The 25,401-nt window shown below is 44.5% G+C and overlaps 1 protein-coding gene across 1 annotated transcript; it reads left to right on the forward strand.

The window, feature by feature from the left end:
• Nucleotides 1-1,564: 1,564 nt before the first annotated feature.
• LOC118371105 (endoplasmic reticulum membrane sensor NFE2L1-like) lies at nucleotides 1,565-17,592 on the forward strand. The gene is made up of 5 exons (XM_035756428.2): nucleotides 1,565-2,452; nucleotides 5,234-5,338; nucleotides 5,572-5,679; nucleotides 5,894-6,374; nucleotides 10,898-17,592. The coding sequence occupies exons 1-5, from the start codon at nucleotides 1,937-1,939 to the stop codon at nucleotides 11,668-11,670; spliced, it is 1,983 nt and encodes a 660-aa protein (XP_035612321.1). The 5' UTR covers nucleotides 1,565-1,936; the 3' UTR covers nucleotides 11,671-17,592.
• Nucleotides 17,593-25,401: the final 7,809 nt, after the last annotated feature.

A 25,401-nucleotide genomic window follows, 5' to 3' on the forward strand; every position in this document is an offset into this window, starting at 1 on the left:
CGCTGATGCTATGTATTGGCCATTACGAGGCCTGGAAGCCACTGGCCATATTGACACTCTCATGCAGTCCTCCATTGGAATTAATGGAATTCTACAGTATTTTAATACATTTTAATGGATAAAATTACATATATTTGTGTTGTTGTAGTGAGAACAGTAACATTAGTAATCTCTGAAAATTATACTTTAAGGATTTTTAAAAATGTATTATGTTAATTTTATTTTTTATTTCATTTAACTAGGAAAATCAGTTAAGAACACATTCTTATTTACATGGACGGGCAAACCCTCCCCAAACCCAAATAACGCTGGGCCAATTGTGCGCTGCCGTATGGGAATTCAGATCATAGCCGGTTGTGATACAGATCGGGGTCGAACCGGGGTCTGTAGTGACGCCTCTAGCACTGCGATGCAGTGCCTAAGAACTCTCTGCCATTCAGTCCCTATGTTTAGCTCACATAATATAATTTAATATACAAGTATGCGTTAATGTGTAATCTAATAGAATAAATGTAGCAACAACGAATGTAGACATTGTGGGGGAGGGGGGTGGGGGAGCAAGATGGAGGCACTGTGGTTTCAACAGGACGCCCCCTATCAGTCATCTAGTGTATATATAAATCATTGGTGGTTACTCGGGATGACCCTGTTGTCAGGGCTGGGCTGACCAAGCAAGAGAGGATGGCACTAGGCAGTGTGGCACTTTCAAACCAAACTTTTGAGTTCCTAAGATCAACAGGACCTGTTGGTTAGGGCTGGGAATTGCCAGGGACCTCACAATACAATGTTATCATGATACTTTGGTTCCAATACGATTTGTATTGTGATTCTTTCTATATGTATTGCGATTCGATACTGTGATTTTTTGCGATTCGATGTTCACAACATATTGCTCACCATATGTCTACTGCAGAGGGACAAGAGAGAACCATGAGAAAACGAGTTTTGATCAGTATTGGAACTAAAAGTGCTTAAAACTAATTGGCTCCCAATTTTTTTTTTTAAAGGGAGAACAAGCTATGAAGGAAAAATACTGGAGATTTGGTGCAGGTACATGGATGGGAACACACTGTCCTGTACATATTGTGTAATGTTGAGTTTAAAAGGCCTAAAGGTATTTTGATATATTGTAGATTGGTAGCTTTTAACTTCTTCATTCATTCAAAAATGGTTTATTCATTGATATGGTAGGTCGGGCCTACTGGACTCGAAGTAGGTCAGTGGGCCAAACTATTTTTTTTTTAAGTCACCGGAAGTACCATCTCGGTCCCGCCCCTGACAACAAGGTTCCGTTTTAAAATAACGGTAGTGTTCTTGTGATGCATTATTTGAAACAGTGTAATATTGAATAAAATGTGTTTTACGCATAATTTCTAAGTATAAATGTATGTCTTGTTTGTGGCGGAAATCCAATGAATGGGGTGACGTTTTGCATCCAACTAACAGCCGGTGGGACGCTACGATTGGCTCCCTCCATAACATAATACATTTTCAACCAATCGGACCCTGTTGCGATGGAAGCTTTGGGCCGATTTTATGTGAATTATGCAAATCCCTCCCCAAGTCTCCTTGCAGCTGATAGGGAGTGAAAGAACAGGTTCGGGATATTTACCTTGTATTATAAGTAATTTGTAACACCATACATAAACGGGAGATTCCCGTAGATCATAGTTTTATCTAAGTTTAAATTATTTATTGTATTCGATTGTGGTACAGTTCTTCGTTTGAGGACATGTCTCTGTCAGGAAGTTATCAGAAACCGGTAGTGCAGTAGCTAGCTATCTAAAGCTTTCGCCGGCGGCGTACAGTCAGGCGGACCTCTTTGTCTGACTGGAGGAGCGTGTTCTTTTGTTTGGCATTTTCTTTGTTTGGTAGTCTAAAGTGAACTCTGGGACCAGCGTTTCTCCACAGACGTTCTTCCTAAAGTGTGAAAAAGATGCAAAACGTGAAGAAATACTTCACAGAAGGACTGATCCAATTTACGATCTTACTCAGTTTGATCGGAGTTCGCGTGGATGTCGACAGTTACTTGAACGGCTCCTACTCACCGCTAGAGATTAGCGACGGTCCTAGCTCAGCCTACATCCAGACACCGTTTCACAGTTTGAGGGACAACTGGGACGGGTACAGCGTGCACCCCAAATGTCCCGAGTTGGATTATTTCTTCGCCTGCCGTCGGCTCCTGGATGAGGTGAGGGCGCTTGGGTCGCCCATCCGGTTCCCGACGCAGCTGAGCGCGTGGCTCGTACACCAAGTACCTGACAGCTCTGAGTCCAGAGAGCCACCAAATAGCACGAGTAACAGTAATGTTAGCGCGGGGCTGTTGTCAGAGAGTACCGGGGAAGAGGCCAACGACACTGAACTTCTCGCCGTCGACGAAAGCCATACTGCCGCCCAGCTAAGTGAGCCGGGGCCTTATCCCAGCACTGGAGCCTGCGAGATACCCAATGAGGCGAGTGCTGCAGCGAGATGGCATTAGCTAATTTAGCTAAAAGCTACCTAATGTGAAGTTATTGTGACGAAATGCTACCCCCCAGGCCTTTAGCTACTCAACAAGTGTAGCTAACTGTAAGTGTATTCTGACAGGCCTATACTATTTGGCTAACTCAGGGGTTCCCAAACTGTTTCAATCGGGTCCCCCTTCAAGCATTGGGGAACATCCAGCGCCCCACGGGTGCGCACGCGCCACGTTTATTTCTAGGGGCACAAGCACTTCATGACGAGCTGTTCACTACCCTCTTCTTGGTGGAGATAATTTTTTTCAGTTCTATACGTTTTGCTATGTCTGTTAGTCGTGATATTTGAGTGACTAAAAAATTACAAAACTGTCTTTTTGGTCTGAAAACAATCGTTAACTTACATGGGGCTAGTTGATCTGGACATTTCTGACAACTTTTATAAATAGCTCTCTAAGGTATGCAATGACTATATGACAAGAGGAGCTGATAATGCACTGCCCAATTTCGAAATTGCACTTGTCTGGGACTTTGTAGGTGTGTCAATCCCAGAAGTTTAATTTACTACTTACTATTAGTCTCTAATGTTGTAGGTTTCAGCTGTGTGTTTGTAGGGCTGTGACCATGATGGCATTTTGGAAACCCTGTAAAGTTTGGGGATTTAATACTTTTCTCTTTTGATCCTTGGGTGAGTTTTTGTGGGGCAAAGGCTCCTTATAGTTCAGGAGTGTCTAATGGCGAAGGCTGTGTTATCTTATCTCCCACGAATTTACTTGCTGCTATTGGGAGACTTGTATTGTGTAACACCCCATTTTATATAGGCTACACTCACACACCTGCTCATACACGTTCCTGGGTCTAAATCATCTTGTGGCTCTAGACAGTTGAAACACAAGTTCATGCATCAACCTGTTGAACAACCGCAACCACAGTTGTCAACAGATTGATAACCGTGGTGGTTAACAGCAGTGCAGTAACAGGTAAGCGGAGCCTCAGTCATTTAACGGCCACAATTGGTTCATTGTAGCAGAAAGCAGATGCCTAAGCCATTCCTCTTATAAAGCTACAATATAAGGGGCATTGTTGCAATGTTTCAGACATTCTTAGGAGAAGATTGCTAGGCTGCTGGACTCACTCAGCCTTGAATAGGCCTGTAACAGTTGGTTTAATCACAATGACTGACACTGCTTACAAAACTGTCTTTGTCCCATTCTCTCCATCTTTTACCCCTTTTCTCTGGACTCCCTCATTATCTTCACATATTTTTCCTCCTCTCTACCTCTCAATAGCTGGTTTTGCATTCAATTGGTGACATATATTCACTCAAATTCTAGAATCCACATAAATAAAATATGCTCATTTTCCCACCGGTGGTGTGTTGCCACCAAATTGACTTGTGGATAAAAATCAGTGGGTGATGACGTAGTGCACAAAATGTACTTTTTTGCTTAAGTTTCCATCGCATTTTCAACTCCAGCAGTAGTTTTGTCACAAACTGTTACGTTAAATACTTGGGTCTTAGCACGTGCGCTCTAGTCAACAGCTCAAAGATAGTGTGGGTAGGCTAGTCATACATGATGAGATTATAATGGATAAGGCAGTCAAACATTGATCATGTCACCAGAATAAGACCCCTGATATGTTTTGGATAGGAACATCAAGCTCACTGTGCACTTTCACCACCCATCAAGCTTATTAATAAACTGGATGTTTTCCCGAGTCATAGTGGGAGGAACACACAACGTATCATCGCATGACTCCAAGTTTACTTCAATATGATGGTTATTATACTGAACAAAAATATAAATGCAACATGCAACAATTTCTAAGATTTTACTGGGTTACAGTTTAATTGATATCATTCTGTCACTTGGAATACATGTATTTGGCACTAATCTGTGGATTTCATACGACTGGGCAGGGGAGCAGCCATGGGTGGGCCTGCAGGGACATAGTCACTTGGGAGACAGGCCCAGCCAATCACAAAAGGGCTTTATTACAGGCAGAAATACTCCTCAGTTTCATCAGCGGTCTGGATGGATGGTCTCAGACGATCCCGCAGATGAAGATGCCGGATGTGGAGGTTCTCGGCTGGCGTGGTTACACGTGGTCTTCAGTTTTGAGGCCGGTTGGATATACTGCCAAATTCTCTAAAACGACACTGGAGGCAGCTTATGGTAGAGAAATAAACATTACGTTCTCTGGCAACCGCTCTGTTAGACATTCCTTCAGTCAGCATGCCAATTGCACGCTCCCTTAACTTTAGACATTTGTGACATTGTGTGACAACTGCACAGGTGGCCTTTTTTCCCCCAGCACAAGGTGTACCTGTGTAATGAGTATGCTGTTTAATCAGCTTCTTGATATGCCACACCTGTCAGGTGGATGGATTATCTTGGCAAAGGAGAAATGCTCACTAACAGGGATGTAAACAAACGTGTGCCCAAAATTTGAGAGAAATATGTTTTTTTTTGTGCATATATATGGAACATTTCTGGGACATTTTATTTTCACTCCAGAAACATGGTGCTTTACATGTTGCATTTTATATTTTATCAATATTTCTCTGCATAAAGACATTTCCACCTCCATTTCTTCCCCAATTTTAGCCACACAAATATCTCTGTACCAAAACTTCCTGTTTCCATCACAGCTGTCATAATTGTTTTTGTATACGCTATAAAAACTGTATGGAAATGTGGTCTGTACCTAAATGTATTCTGTTCCACCCTTCTTTCTGTTCCACCCTTCTTTCTATCGGTCTTTCCTGTTATCAGGAGGTTGAGGAACTGAAGGGGCGGATCCAAGAGTATGGTGATGAAGGCAGAGAGGAACCTGTTTCCCTGACCCAGCTGGCTCTCAGTTCCACACTAGAACATGAGGTACATACAGCGACGACATAGAACAAGTCATTTAAAAAAAAAAATCTGTCTTGGAATAGGCTAGATTAAGCGTTTACCTCTGTAGGCTTGCCTTTGTTTAACATACTATTTGCTCAGTGTTTGATGGCCCTCATGTTTTGTGTGTTTGTAACAGGCGCTGTGCTTGCCTTGTCATGTTTTTCATCACAGATTTTCCACAGTGTGACGATTTGACTATGTGTTGTTGATTCCAGGGATTGTTAAGTAGCGGAGCCCCTCTCTCCAGCTCTGAGGACCCCCACCCCCCTGACATCGACCAGCACTGGAGCCAATTCCTGTCCCTACCGATCTATGAATTTGACGTAAGTAGTATCCCTTGATAATGATTATGATGTCTTGGTAATATTTGTGAAAAGAGAAGGTGATTTGAAAATGTCAGTTATCGAGTATTGGTTTCAAACTCCCAAGGGTTTTAAGGATTTACCCGTGAGCTACTGTGATTTACCTGTGAGCTACTGTGTATGTCAGGGTGTGTCTATGTCCGTGCCTTTTATAACGTGTGTGTGTGTTCTTCAGGATTTAGACCCACTGGTTCCTCAGCAGCTGTCTGACCTTGACGCCGACATCTCCAGCGCCATCAGCCAGGATGTCAGTCTCCGCGATGCCATGGTAACAGGCTCCGTCTACGACATGATCCCCCCGAGGGGTGGAGTCAGGACACTGGTGGCACGGCAACCAAGAGGGCCCCTCTTCCGACTCGTGTCCGCAAACTCCTCCAACTCGTCGCCTGGTACGACCACAGGGCTGGCTGCACTACCGAACGTTGCGGTGGTCAACGGAACACGAAATGGGTCATCGTCCCATGGTGCACTGGAAGGCTGTTTGGATGAGGCAGTGTTTGACCAAATTAACCTCCTGGGGCTGGATGGCTGCTTGGAAACCATGGACGCCCAGCTGCTGGGGATTCTACAGGGCATGGACCCTCGTGTCCTGGAGGACCTCGACTCAGACTCCGGTCTTTCCCTGGAGAGCAGCTCTCGAGGCCCAGACTCCCCAAGTGAGTTGGAAGACTTGTGGGGCTGCTTTAGGGAGGTGCAATGTTCAGTGTTTCCCCTGTACCACCGCTGCTAAACTGTTGCCGCCACACAAAAAAAATTAATACTTAAATGACTAAACCCAGACAGAAAGTATGTAGGAAAGATAATTGACCTAGATATTTCTAAGTAATATAATCATTGAACTAGAAATCACCTAAATTAAAACTACTGTAGGGGAGAATTGAACATTTTAAAATCAATGGATTACTGACTGGCCACACAGGGTACATCTCAGGGGCCCTGATTGAGGTCCCCATTGGTTTTGTTATAATGTTTGAGCATAAGAACACAAAAATAGCCATGGAAAGTGGGGTAGAATTGTTGGAAATTAGCATTCAAACAGCAAAATTCTCAATGTTCCGTGGAAATAGATGATAGAATTGCAGGAAATTAGCTGAAAAACAGCACACTTCTCTCTTCTGCCAATTCTGGACTTATTTAAGCCACACCCACAAACCCTCCCTTCCACGACCGTTGCAACCACTGCTTAAAAAGAAAGTAATGCATTGCGGAGAGGGGACATGATGATCCTCTGTTGTGCTATATACAGTGCCTAAGGAAATGTTTCGGACCCCTTACATTTTGTTATGTTACAGCCTTATTCTAAAATGTATACAATTCAATATTTTCCTCATCAATCTACACACAATACCCCATAATGACAAAGCAAAAACAGTTTGACATTTTTGCAAACGTCATCAGACCCTTTACACGCAGTATTTTTGGAAGTGCCTTTGGCAGCGATTACAGCCTCGAGTCTTCTTGGGTATGACACTACAAGCTTGGCACACCTGTATTTGGGGAGTTTCTTCCATTCTTCTCTGCAGATCCTCTCAAGCTCTTTTCAGGTTGGATGGGGAGCGTCACTGCACAGCTATTTTCAGAGATGTTTGATCGGGTTCAAGTCCGGGCTCTGGCTGGGGCACTCAAGGACATTGAGACTTGTCCCAAAGCCACTCCTGTGTTGTCTTGGCTGTGTGCTTAGGGTCGTTGTCCTGTTGGAAGGTGAACCTTTGCCTCAGAATCTTGTTTCTCATGGTCTGAGAGTGTTTAGGTGCCTATTGGCAAACTCTAATCGGGCTGTCATGTGCCTTTTTTAATGAGGAGTGGCTTCCGTCTGGCCACTCTACCATAAAGGCCTGATTGGTGGAGGGATAACCATCTCTTCAACACATCTCCACAGAGGATCTCTGGTGCTCTGTCAGCGTGACCATCAGGTTCTTGGTCACCTCCCTGACCAAGGCCCTTCTCCCTTGATTTCTCAGTTCTAGGAAGAGTCTTGGTGGTTCCAAACTTCTTCCTTTTAAGGTTGATGTAGGCCACTGTGTTCTTGGACCTTCAATGCTGAATACATTTTTTGGTACCCTTCCCCAGATCTGTGCCTTGGCACAATCCTGTCTCAGCGCTCTACGGACAATTCCTTCGACCTCATGGCTTGGTTTTTGCTCTGACATGCACTGTCAACTGTGGGACCTTTTATTTTGACAAGTGTGTGCCTTTCCAAATCATGTCCAATCAATTGAATTTACCACAGGTGGACTCCAATCAAGTTGTAGAAACATCTCAAAGATGATTAATGTAAACAGGATTATTCTGAGCTCAATTTCCAGTTTCATAGCAAATGGTCTGAATAGGGTTGCACATTTTGGGGAATTTTCAGAAGTGGAAACTTTCTGTGGTAATTAACAGGAATATATGCAAATTAATAGTAATACCATTTAAATGTAGATGTTTTTTGCATTGGATATTTATCATATCCTATGGAGGCAGAAACAACCATTTTACCTTATCATAAGTAGACATTATTGCAAATGATTAAATCCTTCCAATATAAATAAAAAAAATAAACAATTTTCTTACAACTTGAACTTAAATTAAATGAGTTGACTCTTCACATGGGATGATTTCACTGAACAACAAAATAAAGGGAATATTGAATGATCCCCAATGATCCATCGCATCTCCCAAAAATGTTTTCAATGATAACCAAAGCTTTAGTTTCTAGACTGTCTTCCTCTCAGGCTTCCATGTCTTCTCCCTGGACCTCCTCAGTGTCCACTTCTTGAACATCAGACTCTGAGGCCTCATCTTCACTGTCACTTTCCAACCTTGTTGAGGATGGCTCGTTGTCAGGCTCAAAAAGCTTCAAATTTGCCCAGATGGCCACCAATTTTTCAACCCTTGTATTGGTCAGCCTATTGCGTGCTTTGGTGTGTGTTCCCAAACAAGGATCAGTTGCGCTCTGAGGCAGCTGATGTTGGTGGCATTAGGAGGATGATGGAAGCAACAGGGGAAAGAGCCTCAGATCCACAAAGTCCCTTCCATCAGGTGACTATATATTGGCACGACTGCCATATTGCATCTCCAACCCAAAGCCCTTGCTTGGAAGTGTACTTCGCCAGACTGCCGAGAACCTTGCCCTCATCCAGGCCAAGGTGGCAAGACACGGTAGTGATTACACCATAGGCCTTGTTGATCTCTGCACCAGACAGGATGCTCTTGCCAGCGTACTTGGGCTCCAACATGTACGTTTAGGCAGAAGTCTTCACACTTTTTGGTGTAATTCTGAACTGCAGTTTGCTCTGCTTGGAGCAACAGTGAAGTGGGCAGGGCAGTACGGATTTCTTTCCTTACATCTGCAAGCAGTGTCTGAACATCAGTCAGGATGGCATTCAATGTGGTGCTCTTATTCTTCTCACTTTGCTGGTGAGGTAGATTGCTGCTATAACTTGATGACACTTCACATACCTAACCATTTCCTTGGCTCTCTTGTAGAGTGTATCCATTGTTTTCAGTGCCATGATGTCCTTGAGGAGCAGATTCAATGCATGAGCAGAACAGCCAATTGGTATGATGTGAAGGTAGGACTCCTCCACTTTAGACCAAGCAGCCTTCATGTTCGCAGCATTGTCTGTCACCAGTGCATGACTGCCTTCAGCTCATCTGCAATGTAGAGACCGGTGTGTCTGTTGTCCCTTGTGTCTGTGCTCTTGTAGAATCCTGGTTGAGGGGTGGAGATGATGTAGTTAATTATTCCTTGCCCACGAACATTCGACCTCCCATCAGAGATGATTGCAATACAGTCTGCTTTCTCTGATTTGCTTCACCTTCACTTGAACTCTGCTGAACTCTGCATCCAGCAAATGAGTAGACAAAGCATGTCTGGTTGGAGGGGTGTATCCTGGGCAAAGAACATTCAGAAATCTCTTCCAATACACCTTTCCCGTGAGCATCAGAAGTGAACCATTTGCATACACAGCTCGAGCAAGACATTCCTCTGCATTTCTCTGACTACGTTCCTCCATTGAGTAAAAAAAAAACAACTTCTGATTCCAGGAGGACCATGAGCTGTTACTATCGATAAGGTGTCTGATTCATCATTTTCACCTTGAATAGAAGTAGAGGGACTTTTGTCAGAGGTTGCTTGTTGTCAGAGGCTGAGGGAACTGTATGCACTTGGCCAGATGATTCTGCATATTCGTTGCATTCTTCACATATGATTTGGCACAGTATTTGCAAATGTACACAGCTTTTCCTTCATTAGCTGCAGTGAAATGTCTCCACACATCAGATAGTGCCCGTGGCATTTTCCTGTAAAGATTAGAAACAAATGAGTAAAAAAAAAAAGTACATAAATAGTTAAGCAGTTTGATTAAACAACTCCTTTGTGAGATAAATGTTTTAAACATGTATGGAAACAGGTGAATTAACACTCCTCAGTTAGCAGGCTCAAGCAAGCTAATACCCACATGGTAGCAAAAAACGAACTAGCAGAAATGGTTAACAAGTTAGAAATTATTTAAACACTTTGGTGCAGGCTACCATTTATTAGTTAACAAAAAATCATGTATGTCATACAAAATATATTCACCCCACCCAGTATTGTAATCAAAACTTACCAGAAAGCATGTAGTGCTTGGCTCAGACAGTATAGTAGTGTGGGCTCAATAGCATCTCATTGGTGTGTAAGATCTTGAGAATCAGCTGCACGTGTGATGGAAGAGTGCACTGTGCATGCAGAGGGTTGCAAATCCATTGAATTGGGGATAGTTTAACCAAAATATGCCACAAGACCTAGAATTGCCTTTATGTGTATCCCACAAAGTTTCACTGTTGTAAGCTAAATTTTTTTTAAATTCATTTAAGCAAAATTCTCTGACTTAACTTCCCAGGGAAAATTCCGGAAACTTACCGGAAATTTTCCAACACTTTGCAACCCTAGGTCTGAATACTTATGTACATTTTAAAACTTCTTTTTTTTATATACATTTGCACAAATTTCTAAACCTGTTTTTGTTTTGACATTATGGGGTATTGTGTGTAGATTACTGAGGATTTCCATTTCTAAAAGAAAGCTGTTACGTAACAATGTGGAAAGAGTCAAGCGGTCTGAATACTTTCCAAAGGCACTGTATATCACATCTGCAACATTCTAAACATTGTAAATTAGTTTACATATGCATATGTACACTTGACTCCCCAGGTGCATCTGAGGTGTCGTCATCGTCTTCCAGTTCGTTTTTTGAGGACGAGGGTGGGGCTACGGGCTACAGCAGTGAGGTGGACTCCCTCCCCTCCAAGAGCATTGCCAACTACCACACATGGTCGCCTGTGGATTTCAGCGAGAGCGTGTGGCACGACCACAGCTACTCCTCCACAGCCTTCTCCCAACCGTCAGCCACCACTTTCCCCCACAAAGCCATCAAAGAGGAGCCTTTCAGCGATGAAGACGGGGAAGATGACGAAGCCCGGGAGCTTAGCCGCGACGAACTCCGCACCCGGGCCCTGCGTGTCCCGTTCTCGGCGGCGGAGATCGTCAGCATGCCCGTAGAGGAGTTTCTGGAGCTCCTGGAGGTTCATGGCCTCTCGCCCACCCAGGTTGCCTTCCTGAGGGACATCAGGCGGCGAGGGAAGAACAAGCTGGCGGCTCAGAACTGTCGCAAGCGCAAGCTGGATGCTATCACGGGGCTCCAGGAGGAGGTGGAGAGGCTGCAGGCCCAGAGGAGCAGGCTGCTCAGGGAGAGGCAGCACACGGCCAAGGCTCTTGGTGCCGCAGGCCAGCGCATGGAGCACCTCTCCAGGGACATATTCTCCAGGCTGAGGGATGGCTCAGGACGACCCCTGACCCCAGAGAGATACACCTTGCAGTGCGAGGCCAACGGGAGGGTCGTGGTGCAGCATATCAGGCGGCCTAGTGTTGCCACGACAACAGCTGGTGGTAAACCGGACAAAAGGAAGAAGGAGAAGAAGCCTTGATGCAGCATGGGCTGCTGGTACTTGATACTTTTTAAGGGGTGTTATTGTTTTTTTCTGAACTTACAGTCCAGATTCTGGTCTTGTGACTGTTTCCGGATCTTTCTCTTCCTCCTTTTCTGGACTCTTTGACCTTGGGAGCCTAAAAGAGCAGAAACGTATGTTAAATAAATACACCCAAAAACATACATTTAAATACAAATATTATAGAACGTGTGAATGGAGTTTTTTTTTTCTAGAAAAACAATTGTACCTCAAACACTGGACTCTTAACTTTTTCCTCACTATGTAAAGGAAAGGTTTGTATTATCTTTAAAGCATTTCTTACAAGGAGGATATATTGTTGTCCTGAGGATGTCAGGCTGCAGTATCATTTGTATAATTCCTACAAAAATCAATTGTAGGCCAGTTAAAATGAAAAACAGAACGCCAATTCTATATCTTAAAGGGACCCTTTGGGATTTTGGCAATGAGGCCATATATCTACCTGAGAAAATAAAATAAATCTACTTCCCCATAGTCAGACCAGCTCGTGGATACCATGTGTATGTCTGTGTCCTGTATGAAGGACGTTAGAGGTAGTTTCACAAGCCATTGCTTACTAGTGTTAGCTCAATGACTGGAAGTCTATACTAACAGATACCCATAGACTAGTTAGCAATTACTCTAGAGCTAGTTAGCAACTCATTTCAAACTGCACGCAAACACATAGATGCTATCCACAAGTTCATCCGACTGGGGAAGTAGATAAAAGGCTTCATTGCCAAAATCCTGAAGTACCCCTAACTTCAACTCGGTATCTATTGATAAAGATTTCAAAGATTCTGACCTATGTTCCCTCATAGACCTTAGTTCTGGAGTTTTAAGTTGAAATGTTTCTAAACTCAATCTAACTGGCGATATGTTAGACATGTCATTTGAAAGGCCTTATTTTAATTTGGAATCATGTTTTGATAGTTGTGTATTGGTGAAACATGGCTATTGCTTTATGTGTGATCAATTTTTGTATGTTTAAAAAAACTAATCTAAATAACAATTTTTTTGAAGCGCTGTATGCTTTTCTCCTCTGATATTATGAAGCAGGGCTTTGACTCTGATGGTTTTCATTCTACCTCAACTACAGCAGATTTATATGGATGGTTTGGGCAGATTGTAGGAGAGACCATTTTTTTTTATTGCATGGGGAGAGGGTTGGTTGAGGAACAAAAGTGCACCCAAGTCACTGCAAATGCTTCACTGTAGTAGTTCAATGTTGATGATGATAACTGATGTAACCGTCATCCATTAATGAAGCAATGCATTCACCTGCTTTTGTGTTCAGAAGTATAGTATGCTTGTATGTATGTTTATATTATTTGAGAATTACTTTGAGAATTACTTTGAGAGATTGAAGAAAAGTGTAGTGGAAGATCAAGCAGGAAAAAACACTGTACAGAGTTCTACAAGAAACAGACTGAGGTAGGCTATAGTACCTACTTCAAGCAATTGAAAGCACCTATTCAGTTGTCCTTTTATTTAGATGAATATTGAAAATGTTCTTTACACTTCAGAAATTAGTTTTGCCTTGGACAAAACCAATCATATTCTAAGATACACTGAACAGTTTTATATTTTTCATTTTCTATTTATTTTTTTCTTAGTCACTTCTATGTTGTTTTTTATTTTTTTTGCTGTGTGGGAGTAAATGAGGCTGAATTAATTTTTACAAATCCTTAATTTGTTTGACCATACAATATACACTATATATACAACAGTATGTGGACACCCCTTCAAATGAGTGGATTCGGCTATTTCAGCTGTACCCGTTGCTGACAGGTGGATAAAATCGAGCACACAGCCATGCAATCTCCATAGTCAAACATTTACAGTAGAATGGCCTTACTAAAGAATTAATTTCAACATGGCACTGTCATGGGATGTCACCTTTCTGCCCTGCTAGAACTGCCCCGGTCAACTGTAAGTGCTGTTATTGTGAAGTGTAAACGTCTAGGAGTAACAACGGCTCAGCCGGGAAGTGGTAGGCCACACAAGCTCACAGAACAGGACCGGTGAATCGTGTAAACCTGCACCCAAGCCTAAAATCACCATGTGCAATGCCGAGAGTTGGCTGGAGTGGTGTAAAGCTTGCTGCCATTGGAGCAATGGGAACACGTTCTCTGGAGTGATGAATCATGCTTCACCCATGGCAGTCTAACGGACAAATCTGGTTTTGGTGGATGCCAGTCAAACGCTACCTTCCCAAATGCATAGTGCCAACTGTGAAGTTTGGTGGAAGAGGAGTAATAATTATAGACGATTCTGTGCTTCCAACTTTGTGGCAACAGTTTGGGGAAGGGTCCTTTCCTGTTTCAGCATGACAATGCCCTCGTGCACAAAGTGAGTTCCATGCAGAAATAGTTTGTTGAGATTGGTGTGGAAGAACTTGACTGGCCTGCGCAGAGCTCTGATCGCAACCCCTTTGGGATGAAGTGGAATGCCAACTGGGAGCCAGGCCTTATCGTCCAACATCAGTACCCAACCTCACTAATGCTCTTGTGGCTGAATGGAAGCAAGTCCCTGCAGCAATGTTCCAACATCTAGTGGAAAGCCTTCCCAGAAGAGTAGAGGCTGTTATAGCAGCCAAGGGGGGACCAAAGCCATATTAATGCCCATGGTGTTGGAATGAGATGTTCAACGAGCAGGAGCATATATATATATATATATATACATACACACACACACACACACACACACACTCTACCGGTCAAAAGTTTTAGAACACCTACTCATTCAAGGGTTTTAAATTATTTTTAGTATTTTCTATATTGTAGAATAATAGTGAAGACAAACTATGAAATAAAACATATGGAATCATGTAGTAACCAAAAGTGTAAAAAAAATGTAAATATATTTTATATTAGAGATTCTTCAAATTGCCACCTTTTGACTTGATGACAGTTGTGTACACTCTTGGTATTCTCTCAACCAGCTTCATGAGGTATACCTTGTTAAAAGTTCATTTGTGGAATTTCTTTCCTTAATGCGTTTGAGCCAATCAATTGTATTGTGTGTGACAAGGTAGGACGGGTATACAGAAGATAGCCCTATTTGGGAAAAGACCAAGTCCATGTTATGGCAAGAACAGCTCAAATAAGCAAAGAGAAACGACAGTTCATCATTACATGAAGGTCAGTCAATACATAACATTTCAAGAACCATCAAGCGCTATAATTAAATTGGCTCTCATGAGGACCGCTACAGGAATGGAAGACCCAGAGTTAACTCTGCTGCAGAGGATAAGTTCATTAGAGATACCAACCTCAGAAATTGCAGCCCAAATAAATTCTTCACAGAGTTCAAGTAACAGACACATCTCAAAATCAACTGTTCAGAGATTGTGAATCAGGCCTTCATGGTCAAATTGATGCAAAGAAACCACTACTAAATGGCACCAATAAGAAGAGACTTGCTTGGACCACCAGCAATTGAAACGCCAGCAATTGACATTAGACCTGTGGAAATTTGTCCTTGGGAGATTTTTGGTTCCAACCGTCGTGTCTTTGTGAGATGCGGTGTGGGTGATCGGATGATCCCCCGCATGTTTATTTGCCACCGTGAAGCATGGAGGAGAGGTGCTTTGCTGTTGACACAGTCAGTGTTTCATTTAAATTCAAGGCACACTTAAGCAACATGGCTACCACAGCATTCTTCAGCGATACGCCATCCTATCTGGTTTGGGCATAATAAGACTTATCATTTGTTTTTCAACAGGACAATGACCCAACACACCACCAGGTTTTGTATGGGCTATTTTACCAAGAAGGAGAGTGATGGAGTGCTGCATCAGGTGACCTGGCCTCCAAAATCCCCCGACCTCAACCAAATTGAGATAATTTGTAATGAGTCGGACCGCAGAGTGAAGGAAGAGCTGGTTGAGAGAATGCCAAGAGTGTGCAGAGCCGTCATTAAGGCAAAGGGTGGCTCTTTGAAGAATCTCAAATATAAAATATATTTTGAATTTCAGAACACTTTTGGTTACTACATGATTTCATAGGTGTTATTTCATAGTTTATGTCTTCACTATTATTCTACAATGTAGAAAATAGTAACAACAAAGAAAAACCCTTGAATGAGTAGATGTTGTGAAATTTTTTGACAGTGTGTGTATATAAAATATATATAAACTCAGCAAAAAAAGAAACGTCCTCTCACTGTCAACTGCGTTTATTTTCAGCAACTTAACATGTAAATATTTGTATGAGCATAACAAGATTCAACAACAGACATAAACTGAACAAGTTCCACAGACATGTGGCTAACAGAATTGAATAATGTGTCCCTGATCAAAGGGGGCGGGGGGGTCAAAATCAAAAGTAAAAGTCAGTATCTGGTGTGGCCACCAGCTGCATTAAAGATTTGCCAGTTCTTGCTGGGAGATGTTACCTCCCTCTTCCACCAAGACACCTGCAGGTTCCTGGACATTTCTGGGGGGAATGGCCCTAGCCCTCACTCTAATCCAACAGGTCCCAGACGTGCTCAATGGGATCTGTAGCTCAGTTGGTAGAGCATGGCGCTTGTAACGCCAGGGTAGTGGGTTCGAATCCCCGGGACCACCCATACGTAGAATGTATGCACACATGACTGTAAGTCGCTTTGGATAAAAGCGTCTGCTAAATGGCATATATTATATTATTATTATTATTATTTAGATCCCAGTTCTTCGCTGGCCATGGCAGAACACTGACATTCCTGTCTCGCAGGCAATCATGCACAGAATGAGCAGTATGGCTGGTGGCATTGTCATGCTGGAGGGTCATGTCAGGATGAGCCTGCAGGAAGGATACCACATGAGGGAGGAGGATGTCTTCCCTTTAACGCACAGCGTTGAGATTGCCTGTAATGACAACAAGCTCAGTCCGATGATGCTGTGACACACCGCCCCAGACCATGACGGACCCTCCACCTCCAAATCAATCCCGCTCCCGAGTACAGGCCTCGGTGTAATGCTCATTCCTTCGACGATAAACGCGAATCCGACCATCATCCCTGGTGAGATAAAACCGCAACTCGTCAGCGAAGAACACTTTTTGCCAGTCCTGTCTGGTCCAGCAACTGTGGGTTTGTGTCCATAGGCAACGTTGTTGCTAGTGATGTCTGCTGAGGACCTGACTTACAACAGACCTACAAGCCCTCAGTCCAACCTCTCTCAGTCTGAGCACTGATGGAGGGATTGTGGTTTCCTGGTGTATCTCGGGTAGTTGTTGTTGCCATCCTGTACCTGTCACGCAGGTGTGATGTTCGGATATACCGACCCTGTGCAGGTGTTGTTACACGTGGTCTGCCACTGCGAGGACGATCAGCTGTCCGCTCTGTCTCCCTGTAGTGCTTTCTTAGGCATCTCACAGTACGGACATTGCAATTTAGGTCCCTGGCCACATCTGCAGTTCTCATGCCTCCTTGCAGCATGCCTAAGGCACGGTCACGCAGATGAGCAGGGACCCTGGGCATCTTTCTTTTGGTGTTTTTCAGAGTCAGTAGAAAGGCCTCTTTGGTGTCCTAAGTTTTCATAACTGTGACCTTAGTTGCCTACCGTCTGTAAACTGTTAGTGTCTTAACGACCCTTTCCACAGGTGCATGTTCATTAATTGTTTATGGTTCATTGAACAAGCATGGGAAACAGTGTTTAAACCCTTTACAATTACGCTATGTGAAGTTGTTTGTATTTTTACAAATGATCTTTGAATGACGATCCTGAAAATGGGACGTTTCTTTTTTTGCTGAGCTTAGTTGTTGCTCAACTGGGATTGATTGTGTTAAAAGCTGTATGGGGAAGGATATGAAACTGAAGCGACTTAAATTTCATTTTTCTAAGAGCACTAATGATGTTCTTGGTGACATGATTCTTTCCTAAGAAAAAAATTAAATTTAAAAAATTATTAAGTTGCCTGTGTTTGGTCTCTGGTAGGTCTTTAGGTTGAACACTTATAATATAATAATATATATAATATATGCCATTTAGCAGACGCTTTTATCCAAAGCGACTTACAGTCATGTGTGCATACATTCTACGTATGGGTGGTCCCGGGAATCGAACCCACTACCCTGGCATTACAAGCACCATGCTCTACCAACTGAGCTACAGAAGATGACCACTTCTATGTGGACTCCTATCTACTGTACGTTTATCCCACCTCTCAAGACTTATCCCACCTCTCAAGAACAACCTGGAATCCACACTGAATATCCACACCAGCTTCTCTATTGGAGCAGGTCCATATTAAATCGGTAGAATTAAATTGCGTGATAAGAGAAACTGAGTGATCGGAGTTTGTTGTAAAATCAGAATGACAAATCAAATGACATTTTCTACGTCTCTGTTAGAAGAACTATGACTTCAAGGATTTGCTTAGTAATTGAGATACTTTCTGAAACCTTAGCCAACACATCACTATTTAGGTATAAAACATGATCAGGAGAACCACAACCTTGCAATGAAATATACGCCATAAGGGAACATTTGTTTTAGCATCCTTTGGTGCAGCTGTGATTTATAGGATAAAAACAAACAATGTAGTAATTCATAGATTATTTGATTTACGATAAGGTAAGACAGTTACATTGTTCAAATCTCATTATTCTTCTGGGGATGCATGCCCCCGGACCCCCATCATGGTTTCCAAAACAAATCACTGTCTGGTTTGGGTCTGCCCACACTCCAAGAGCATGCTGCATTGCATTGTCCTGTCACGAATATCACCGAAAGTGGCTCCCCTTCCCGTTCGGGTGGCACTCGGCGGTCGTTGTTGCCGGTCTACTAGCTGCCACCGATCCCTTTTTCCCCTTTTCGTTCATCACACGTCCATCCTCCATCGGATCAGCGATGGATCAGATGATGGAGAGGATGGACCGCTGGGAGAGGAGTGGTCTCCCTACTTCCCCTCCAACCCTCCCACCGGCAACGCTACCATCTCCTCCAGCGGGATCCAGTACCAGCGCTCTGTGTATTGCGCCACCGAGGGAGTACGAGGGAGCGGCGGCGGGGTGCCACAAATTCCTGCTCCAACTAGAGCTTTACCTGGTCACCGTTCGGCCGGACGAGGAGAGCGTGAGTGTCCTTGTCTCTAGCTTGACGGGTAGAGCCCTGGAGAGGGCCAATGCCGTCTAGAACGGGCCCGACTCGGCGAAGGGCCACTACCCGGAGTTCACCCGCCGTTTTCGGGCCGTGTTCGATCACCCTCCGGAGGGCCTAACGGCGGGTGAGAGATTGTTCCATCTCAGGCATGGGACGAGGAGCGCGCAGGACTTCACGCTGGAGTTCCGGACCTTGGCCGCTGGAGCAGGGTGGAACGACAGGGCCCTGTAGACCCTTACAGGTGTAGCCTGAGAGAGGATGTCCGCTGGGAGCTGGATTGTCGGGACACTACGCTCAGCCTGGACGAGCTCATAGACATGTCGATCTGGCTGCTCACGGACGTTCTGAAAGGGTCCTGTCCCAACTCCTGGCCCTCCCGCTCCGATACCAATGGAGCCAGGGGGGGCTGCATCTAGGGAGACCGGAGGAGGAAGCTCCTCCTGTACCAGCTGTGGCCAGAGAGGGCACACTTCCGGTCGTTGCTGGAGGAGTCCATCTGGGAGTCGAGAGGGCAGGCAGAACACTCCTCGTGTCACCCCAGGTGAGTCAGCACCACACTCACCCAGAGCTTCCTGTTGGTCACATGTTTTTATTAATTTGTCTCCTTACGTTTTCTCCTTCTCTCCAGCATAAGGCACTTGTCGATTCAGGCGCAGCTGGGAACTTTATAGATCACGGACTCGCCCAGAGGTTGAGGATTCCGTTAGTACAGGTAGACCTCCCCCTTCCCCGTGCACTCCTTAGATAGTTGACCGTTAGGGTCAGGGCTGGTCAGGGAGGCCACGGTTCCTCTGGAGATGATTACGTGGGGGGATCATAAGGAGCGGATTAGTCTGTTCCTTATCGATTCACCTGCGTTTCCGGTGGTGCTAGAGATCCCCTGGCTGGCTATTCACAATCCTAGGATTTCGTGGAGACGGGGAGCTCTCCAGGGGTGGTCTGATGAGTGTTCAGGCAGGTGTGTAGGAGTTTCCATCGGTGCAAAGACGGTGGAGAGTCCAGACCAGGTTTCCACCGTGTGCATTGCCGCTGAGTATGCCAATTTGGCTATCGCCTTTAGTAAAAAGAAGGCGACCCAATTACACCCCATCGACAGGGGGATTGTGTGATAAACCTCCACGTAAACGCTGCACTGCCCAGGAGTGACATATGGAGACATATGTCAACGGAAGCTCTGGGACAGGGGTACATTCGGCCCTCCATGTCACCCGTCTCCTCAAGTTTCTTTTTTGTGAAGATAAAGGAGGGTGGTTTGCATCCGTGCATTGATTATCGAGGTCTCAATTCCATCATGGTGGGTTTTAGTTACCCACTACCTCTCGTCGCTACGGCGGTGGAATCATTTCACGGGGCGCGGTTCTTCACTAAACTGGACCTCTGGAGCGAGTATACTCTGGTGCATATTCGGGAGGGAGATGAGTGGAAAACCGCGTTTAGTACCACATCTGGCCATTATGAGTACCTTGTCATGCCGTACCGGTTAAAGAATGCTCCAGCCGTCTTTCAATCCTTCGTTGACGAGATTCTCAGGGACCTGCACGGACAGGGTGTGGTGGTGTATATTTACGATATCTGGATCTACTCCGCCACACGCGCCGCGCATGTGTCTCTGTTGCGCAAGGTTCTTGGGCGACTGCTGGAGCATGACCTGTTTTTCGAAGAAGCTCCGGGCCGGCGGAGCAAAACTATGATGTGGGGGACAGGGAGTTGTTGGCTGTGGTTAAGGCCCTGAAGGTGTGGAGACACTGGCTCGAGGGGGCTAAGCACCCTTTCCTCATCTGGACTGACAACCGTAAACTGGAGTATATCCGAGCAGCTAGGAGACTGAATCCTCGTTAGGCAAGGTGGGCCATGTATTTCACCAGATTTAGATTCATGATCTCGTAGAGACCAGGTTCCTTCAACACTAAGGCCGACACACTGTCCCGTCTCTACGACACTGAGGAGCGGTCCATCGATCCTACTCCCATCATTCTGGCGGCAAGGCTGGTGGCACCGGTAGTATGGGAGGTGGACGCGGACATTGAGCGGGCGCTAAGGGAGGAACCTGTGCCTCCACAGTGACCGGAGGGTCGTAGGTACGTGCCGCTCGCTGTTCGTGATCAATTGATTCGGTGGGCTCATAGTCTACCCTCGTCGGGTCACCCGGGGATTTCGAGGACAGTGCGGGGTCTGGGAAAGTACTGGTGGCCCACATTAGTCAAGGATGTTGGATTCTATGTCTCCTCCTGTTCGGTGTGCACCCAGAACAAGGCTCCTAGGCACTTGCCACGAGGGAAGTTTACAACCCCTCCCCGTTCCACAATGGCTGTGGTCCCATCTATCGGTGGACTTTCTCACTGATCTTCCCCCGTCTCAGGGAAACACAACGATCCTGGCCATTGTGGATCGGTTCTCTAAGTCCTGCCGTCTTATCCCGTTTCCCGGTCTCCCTACGGCCCTACAGACTGCGGAGGCTCTGTTCACCCACGTCTCTTGGCACTACGAGGTGCCCGAGGACATCGTTTCTGATCGGGTTCCCCAGTTCACATCCCGAGTGTGGAAGGCGTTTATGGAACGTCTGGGGGTCTTGGTCAGCCTGACCTCGGGGTATCACCCGGAGAGTAATGGGCAGGTGGAGAGAGTGAACCAGGAGGTGGGTAGGTTTCTGCGGTCGTATTGCCAGGACCGGTCGGGGGAGTGGGCGAGATACGTCCCCTGGGCTGAAATGGCCCAGAACTCACTACGCCACTCTTCTACCAACATGTCACCGTTTCAGTGCGTGTTGGGGTACCAGCCAGTCCTGGCACCATGGCATCAGAGCCAGACCGAGGCTCCTGCGGTGGAGGAGTGGGTGCAGCGCCCTAAGGAGACCTGGAGGGCCGTCCAGGAATCACTACGTCAGGCGAGTGGACAGCAGAAGAGGAGCGCTGACCGTCACCGCAGTGAGGGTCTGGCTCTCGAAACCTGCCCCTTTGCCTGCCCTGCCGGACGCTAGGCCCGCAGTGTGTGGGGCCATTCAAAGTCATGAGGAGAATAAACGAGGTGTGTTATCGATTACTACTTCCTTCGTATTATCATATTAACCCCTCGTTTCATGTGTCTCTCCTCAGGCCGGTGGTAGCTGGTCCCCTGCTGGAAGGTGAGGTTCCGGAGGTACCTCCGCCCCCTCTGGACATCGAGGGGTCCCTGGCGTACACAATACGGGCCATTCTGGACTCGAGACGCCGGGTGAGGGGCCTGCAATACCTTGTTGACTGGGAGGGGTATGGGCTGGAGGAGAGGTGCTGGGTCCCGGTGGGGGACATATTGGATCCATCTATGCTGAGGGAGTTCCATCGCCTCCATCCGGATCGCCCTGCTCCTCGCTCTCCGGGTCGACCTCGAGGTTATCGCCAAACCCTACCCCAATCACTCCCTTTTACAAAAACTCTCCTGTGGCATGCGGTTCAGGTAAATCATAGCCAAAACCATCTACCAACTGAACAGTTTCTTTCCCTGTGCTGTGGCCCTCACCTAGCAGCCATCTAGCCAATAGAGACTAAAGGACCATGCACTCTCTGCTGCACACCACATCAAGACATTTGAACTGTACAAAAAAATAATTGCACTATCCTGCATTTGCACTCTGATCATCTCTCAGCATTTAGTTATACACTGAGTAAACCAAACATTAGGAACACCTTCCTAATATTGAATTGCACCCCTGTCCTTTTGCCCTCAGAACAGCCTCAATTCGTCGGGCATGGACTCTACAAGGTGTGTCAAGTTGGCTGGATGTCCTTTAGGTGGTGGACCATTCTTGATACCAGTGGCAGTCGGTGACGTTTAAGATAACAACAATTATGAACATGGCCTTATTTTTATTACAGCATATTGGATGACTGTCATTTATATTCCATTCACTCAACTGGGGTTGCTACAACCTAGCCTATGAATGAAAATGTACAGCGTAGGTGCACAGGTCGAGAGAATTTTGTAATCAAGGTGACAGACAGAGAGTGACACATTCAATACCGCCATGAACACACTGGCCTGCATCTAGCTGATCTAGGGTGTAATCATTAGCCCAACAGTTGCAAACGAGAGTTTCTTTTGGACATTCAGGTATGTTTATCCCTGTTTCGATCAGCTTGCTTTTGTTTAAGAAATGTTTTTCAACAGAATCCGTGGAATGAATATACCCCTGATCGCATGCAAACACGGTTCACTTTCATAGCAGCCACATACAAACAACAGCATGAACATTTTGCTTGTTGTATTATTACTTGTCGCATCTACGCGCTGTCCTTTTCTCACCTTTTCCCTTCGCATATGGACTTCAGTGCACAACACATGAGCTCTCTGTGGCCAAGCAAAAAAACCTTTCCCAGCCAAACCTTCATATCAGTACTGCTAACCACTACACACAGCTGACATTGTTGTCACCATATTAGCCATCGGCGTTAGTAACATCATAGTCAACATACACTACTGTTCAAAAGTGTGGGGTCACTTAGAAATGTCCTTGTTTTCCATGAAAACATACATGAAATTAGTTGCAAAATGAACAGAAAATATAGTCAAGACGTTGACAAGGTTATAAATAATGATTTTTAATTGAAATAATAATTGTGTCCTTCAATCTTTGCTCTCGTCAAATAATCCTCCATTTGCAGCAATTACAGCTTTGCAGACCTTTGGCATTCTAGTTGTCAATTTGTTGAGGTAATCTGAAGACATTTCACCCCGAATGTTATTCTTTGTGATCCAAACACCTTAAACTGAGATTCATTTGTCCATAACACTTGTTCAGTGTCTGTGTTCTTTTGCCCATCTTAATCTTTATGTCTTATGTCTTTTTTTTCTTCCAACTCTGCCTAGAAGGCCAGCATCTTCACTGTTGATGTTGAGACTGGTGTTTTGCGGATGAAGCTGCCAGTAGAGGACTTGTGAGGCAACTGTTTCTCAAATTAGACGCTCTAATGTACTTGTCCTCTTGCTCAGTTGTGCACCGAGGCCTCCCACTCCTCTTTATATTCTGGTTAGGGACAGTTTGCGCTGTTCTGTGAAGGAGTAGTACACAGCGTTATATGAGATCTTCTGTTTCTTGGCAATTTCTCACATTTTATCTAAAAGGCTAAAACCAAATGTTATAGTCTTCATTTCTCAGAACAAGAATAGACTGACGAGTTTCAGAAGAAAGTTCTTTGTTTCTGGCCATTTTGAGGCTGTAATTTTAAATTTTTTTAAATTTTACCTTTATTCAACTAGGCAAGTCAGTTAAGAACAAATTCTTATTTTCAATGAACAGTGGGTTAACTGCCTGTTCAGGGGCAGAACGACAGATTTGTACCATGTCAGCTCGGGGGTTTGAACTTGCAACCTTCCAGTTACTAATCCAACGCTCTAACCACTAGGCTACCCTGCCGCCCCAATCAACCCCACCAATGCTAATGCTCCAGATACTCAACTAGTCTAAAGAAGGCCAGTTTTATTGCTTCTTTAATTAGAACAACTGTTTTCAGCTGTGCTAACATAATTGCGAAAGGGTTTTCTAATGATCAATTAGCCTTTTAAAATGTATAAACTTGGAATAGCTAACAAAACATGTGTTTCCAGCTACAATAGTAATTTACAACATTAACAATGTCTACATTGTATTTCTGAACAGTTTGATGTTATTTTAATGGACAAAAAAAATTGTTTTTCTTTCAAAAACAAGGACATTTCCTAGTGACTCCAAACTTTTGAACGGTAGTGTAGGTACTAGAACTAACGCGTTAGTAAACTTGCTACAATCATGCAGTAATGTCTACGGAAGGGGGTGAGAACCATGAGCCTTCTAGGTTTTGTATTAAAGTCAATGTGCCCAGAGGAGGATGAAACTAGCTGTCCTCCGGCTACAACATTGTGCTACCCTACAGAGTGCTGTTGAGGCTTCTGTAGACCTTCATTTCAAAACATTGACAAAACATTGAAAAAACATTCAATTATCCTTATGTAATACATGTATCACTAGCCACTTTAACTATGCCACTTTGTTTACTTTGTCTACATACTCATCTCATATGTATATACTGTACTCGATACCATCTACTGTATGCTGCTCTGTACCATCACTCATTCATATATCCTTATGTACATATTCCTTATCCCCTTACACTGTGTATAAGACAGCAGTTTTGGAATTGTTAGTTAGATTACTTGTTGGTTATCACTGCATTGTCAGAACTAGAAGCACAAGCATTTCGCTACACTCGCATTAACATCTGCTAACCATGTGTATGTGACAAATAAAATTTGATTTGATTTTTTTATTTGAATTATTTGGTGATGTTAATATATTTAGTATAGTTTTTATCTAAAAGGCTAAAACAAAATGTAAGTTTCACAATTTTATTTTTTATAATTCACTGGGTAGGATGGTCCTCCCCTGCCTCCACTGTTTCTCAACTATTTTAATTACCTCTGCATAGGAGTATCGATTGGCCTCTAACTTTTGTCACCTCCATACCCTTCACCCTTACAGGGCACTCCAGGAATTCGGGATTATGATCCCCACCACAATTGCAACACCGTCATCCTTTTACTACACACCGTTCTTCAGTATACTCTGTCTGTTTGCACACACTTGAAACATGGCCAAATCCCTAAAAAAAATT

The sequence above is a fragment of the Oncorhynchus keta genome, chromosome 20 (assembly GCF_023373465.1).
Source record: "Oncorhynchus keta strain PuntledgeMale-10-30-2019 chromosome 20, Oket_V2, whole genome shotgun sequence".
Taxonomy (NCBI): Eukaryota; Metazoa; Chordata; class Actinopteri; order Salmoniformes; family Salmonidae; genus Oncorhynchus; species Oncorhynchus keta.